At 38.0% G+C, this 4,734-nt stretch overlaps 1 protein-coding gene across 1 annotated transcript in view; it reads left to right on the forward strand.

Moving 5' to 3' along the window:
* LOC109536702 (cGMP-dependent protein kinase, isozyme 2 forms cD5/T2) overlaps positions 1–4,734 on the forward strand; it is a gene marked incomplete at its 5' end in the record, with an annotated part of 15,272 nt that overhangs the window by 6,222 nt on the left and 4,316 nt on the right. Inside the window, 2 exon segments of the mRNA XM_048664130.1 lie at positions 1,382–1,601; positions 3,954–4,190. Of these exon segments, the coding sequence (XP_048520087.1) occupies positions 1,382–1,601; positions 3,954–4,190 (457 nt within the window).

The following is a 4,734-nucleotide window of genomic DNA, read 5'->3' on the forward strand; positions in this document are numbered from 1 at the left end:
GAAGCGCAAATGTCATGCAGAGTATGCAACATGCATACACCATCCCAAGACCACAGGTGTTTCAAGTTGAAAAAGTACTTAAACTTAATTACAAAATTTTAAATATGAAATCGATGCATTTTATTATTCGTGTAATCTTCATTCGAATAAAACATTGTGTTCGATACGAGGCCGAAAATTTATTTTTCGAACTTCTGACGGATTGACACCTTCGACTTCGTCTCGGGTGTCAAACGCCGTCGTCGTTCGAAAAACGACATTTTTCGCCCTTGTATCGAATACTACTATTATTTTAGATAAGTTCTATATTGTTGAGGCGGATTCATTTTTTACAAACTTCTTTTTGGGTATTTCGCCTCAAAGTCACATAACTGACAATTTGCACAGGCGAATTCTCAGAGAGAATTTTCATATACTGTATTATCCTACTATTGTTACACAATTTATTAACATACTCTTTTTAGGTTCATTTAGGTTCTTCTTATTGCGAAATAGGAGCACTATTTATCAATCTGTAATAAAAGACGTGAGAAAATTCTATCTTTTTTATAGACAAAAATTTTTGAGGCGAAATACCCAAAAAGAAGTTTGTAAAAAGTACTATTATTTTACTACTGCTGTGACACTAAATAATCGACTAAATTGCCACATTTTTCGGTCAACTGACTGCAAAAAGAGGCTTTTTCTGCAGCTGGAAATGGCCCGCTTTGCCGCGCTATCGTTTGTTTCGGCGCTATCAAAGAGTTCGCAGAAAATGTTTCCATCTAGTATCAACCTCAAATGACCGCTGTTTTCATTTCAGGATCTAACATCGATGTTTTATCGATGTCCCAAATTTCCAACATCGTTGGTAAAAATATCGAACATCGATGTTTGTCTCCCATCCCTAGTATCGCGAGTTTTCCTTACGTTTTTCTAAATTACATGCCCGTTTAACGAGGGCCATTAACATTGGCAGAAAAGGAAAGCAGTCGCGTGTTTTCAGCTCAACCGTAACAAATGCTCGAACTTTTTCTCTAATCCGCTGAAGACCGATTTCCTAGCCAGATCCAAATCAATCCAATTCACATAAAATGCAGTTGGAGAATAATTTTAACACTTAACAATCTGGGGCTTCGACAGCCAAACAGTCCGGAAATTGTTGCGTAAATTGACCATCGAAGTCGCTTTCTACCAGCAACTTCCTTGTAAGAACAGAAGGTTAAATTAACCAATCTTCTCTGAAGAAACTCCCGGAAATGTCCGCAAAAGGTCAACAGCGAAAATTGCATTCGGATTACTTTGCCTATGCAGTGATTGATCGTTTTCTTGTTTGATTATTCGTGGTTGGATGGTTTGAAGAACTGGAATTGGATTCTGATGGAGATTTTGATCGTTTCAGAGGGATGCGTCGAAGTATCCAGAGAGGACAAGTTTCTCAGCACGTTGACGCCAGGGAAGGTGCTAGGAGAACTGGCCATCCTGTACAACTGCCAGCGCACAGCTACCATCAAAGCAGCTACCGACTGCAAACTATGGGCAATAGAGCGACAATGTTTCCAGACGATAATGATGCGAACTGGGCTTATCCGACAAGCCGAATACACCGATTTCCTAAAGAGGTAAAGAGAAATGTTGTATGCAATCAGTAAAAACTTTTCTGCAAGTTTCGTAAAATGTGAATTTTTCTATCGACTGTTAAAGTCCTGCTTCAAGAAAGTGTTGAGTTGTTGCCGCTTGAGTTAACGAGTTATACGCTCATCGGTTCATGAGTTATAAGTGATTTATTGAAGCTTTACCAGACCCGAGACTGGAAGTTTCGCATCTAAAAAAGGGTTATTAACATTTTTTCTGAGTGGCGTTTTACCCCTTTGTTCAAACAACTAAAAAAGTCATCTAGATTTTCCCTGCAACAGACCTGAGTCCAAACAAAATCAGCCAAAAAAAAATTTGCATCTAAAATCGATTTTGTTGCATAAACTGAATCTAGTTTGTCAGTATTTTACAGTAAAACTTTAGGAAAAACGCGATTTTCTGTTTAGAGACAGAGTTGTTCAGAAATCCTGACCTAAAAGTGAAGAAACTCCAGCTTCCAAGGGTTTTCCAATTAAATGATTATGAATCTTCGCTTTTTCAGTTTGGGGAAATATTTTTGGAAAAAGGCCTAGAAATAATTATTAGGGTTTTGTCCATGATTCGAAGCTGCAAAAAGTTTTCCAAACATTTTGCAAAGCGGTTACGGAGACGAGTGTTCCCATAAAATGTATCTTATAATTTTTCACAGGAAATACCTGAAGATTGCTAGTATTTTAAGTAAAAGTAAAAAATAATGCGACTTTTGCGTAGAAAGAATTGCTTAATCGAAACTTTGTTAAAACTGGAATGAGCTGAAAATTTGAAGAAACTTTAGAAATCCTCAGAGCGATGAGGGCGGGGAATTTTCCCAATAATTTTTTGTAAACTTTTGCTCTGGTCGTTTTTTTAAAAAAGTCTTAATTACTTTCGGTAAAAAACTGAATGAAATTATTTGGTTTTGGTGCCAAATTCGAAGGTAAAATGGGTGTTCTAAAGTTCCCTGCAAACCGATGAAGGAGGCGACTTTTCTAGAAAAAATGATTTTGTCATTTTTGGCTGAAAAGTCGACGTTTTTCTCAGAAAAGAAGAAAATCATCAGAAAACAATGGTTTTTTGCATTTTCGATTAAAAACGTTTAGTTTTGTGATCGGTTTTGGAGAAAACCCTAATGATTTTCGGGGGAGAACGGGAGGAACTTATTTTCGTTTTTGTCCCAAATTTGACGCTGAAAAAAGTTTTTGTAAAATATTTGCAAACCTGTTAATTTATCTGGTAATTTTTCGCGTAAAAGACCTCCAGATCGTCAGTATTTTTAAGCGAAACTCTACAAAGTAAAGCGTTTTTCAGTAGAAACTAAACCAAAAAAAAATAAGGCAAAACTATAAAAGCACATTTTTTAACACTACAGTCTTCAGAGGTATGGAGGTGCCGAGATTTCCAAATAATTTGTTAAAAACTTTCGCTTATTCTGCTCGTTTTTTAATAGAAAATGATTTGATTTTTGTTCCAAATTCGAAGCTGGAAGGCGGTTTCCAACCTTTTTACAAAGCGGCGAAGCACTCGACATTTATTTCATAATTTTTGGCGAAAAATACCTAAGATTGTCAGCATTTTTAAGTGAAACTTCCGAAAATTGAGCGTTTAGAAGAAAGAGTAACTCGGCTAAACCTGGAAAATTCTGAAAAAATACCATTAATAAATGGCCTTTAAAATAAATCTGAAAACCAGTAAGAAAAAGTCATCAACAATTTCCCAGCAACAGAACTGAGTTAAGCTCCGGTGCGTTGGGTTGGCGCATCAACCCATTTGCGCAGCACTGCGCCAACTCCTAAAAATTCACTGAGTTGCTCAGGCCTTAACAGATTGGTTCCGAACATTAAACTAACACCGACAAAAGAAGCAAATTCAAAAGTCCGTCCCTTTCACAAGGTACATATTGGTCGTTTAGGGCTTCAATTCTTACCTGTAATGGTCATTACATGCATCCGCCTCTTTAATTGATATCGCAGTGGGTTTGGGTCCGAAGCTCGATAACACGAAGCTCATCAGCACCAGCTTGGCTTACAAGTCAGTAAGTGTTCAGTGTGTATTTGGCAGTGTTTTCGGACAGATGGGTTCGATGATGCGCGGCTCCGTCGGCTCTTTCCATTTGCTCACCAAGATTCGGCGATTGTGCGGCAAAAAGAGACGGCATTTGACGTTGAAAAAACTGCGGTAATTGATTAATGTGATGACTAGAGTTTAGGGTCAACTTGATAAGGCTGCCCCGGATCATTTTTCTGACTTGCTCACACCAAACATTACAATAATCATCAAACAAAAGGATAATTTTCACTTTTTTTGTTTTGTTATTATTCCAGTCCAGTAGAGCATGTTTTAGTGTTATTGGTCTGTTTCAGTGTTCCTATTTTCAAAGACCTGCCCGAAGAAACGCTAATCAAAATTTCGGATGTGCTGGAAGAATGCTACTATGCCAATGGAGACTACATCATCAGGCAGGGAAATCGGGGCGACACCTTCTTCATCATCAGCAAAGGGAAGGTGAACGTCACCATGAAGAAGAAGGACTCTGCCGAGGAGAAATACATCCGAACTTTGAACAAGGGGGACTTTTTTGGAGAGAAGGCATTGCACGGGTAGGTCCACCTAAACACCACCTACCTCTTCCTATAAGTAATTCACGCAGTTTTAACGATAATCCGAAATTAATGGGCCTAAATTCTTGTCGAACTTCTGCACAAAGGATGCGTAAGTGATTGGAATAATATGAGTAAAAGTTATCGGAAATCGTTGAACCGGACTATTTAAACTAGATAACCTCGTGACCGTGAGAAAGTCGAATTAACATGAAAATTGATTGAAATCTACGATTTTAGTGCAGAACATCTGTCTAGGAAACTCGCCTCAAGATGTTTTTAATGAACCAACAAAATACGTTTATTCATATATGCGGAGCCTAATTATTTTATTTTCGTCTCCAGTTGCCAGAGTAAATTACTGTTGTGAATTGTTATCCCGCTTTAACCATCTTGGCACATATCAAAAGAGTTAGACTTTCGAGGCCATTCCTTGAAACTAATGGGGGTTTTAGGCCGTCGTTCGGTAGAATTTCTTCCTGACGTTTCGCAAGCACGAGTGGCTTGCATCTTCAGAAGTGGTTTGCTTGAACGCTTACACTGT

This window comes from Dendroctonus ponderosae, unplaced genomic scaffold (assembly GCF_020466585.1).
Source record: "Dendroctonus ponderosae isolate FM_Combo_2020 unplaced genomic scaffold, Dpon_F_20191213v2 Dpon_F_20191213_2, whole genome shotgun sequence".
NCBI lineage: Eukaryota > Metazoa > Arthropoda > Insecta > Coleoptera > Curculionidae > Dendroctonus > Dendroctonus ponderosae.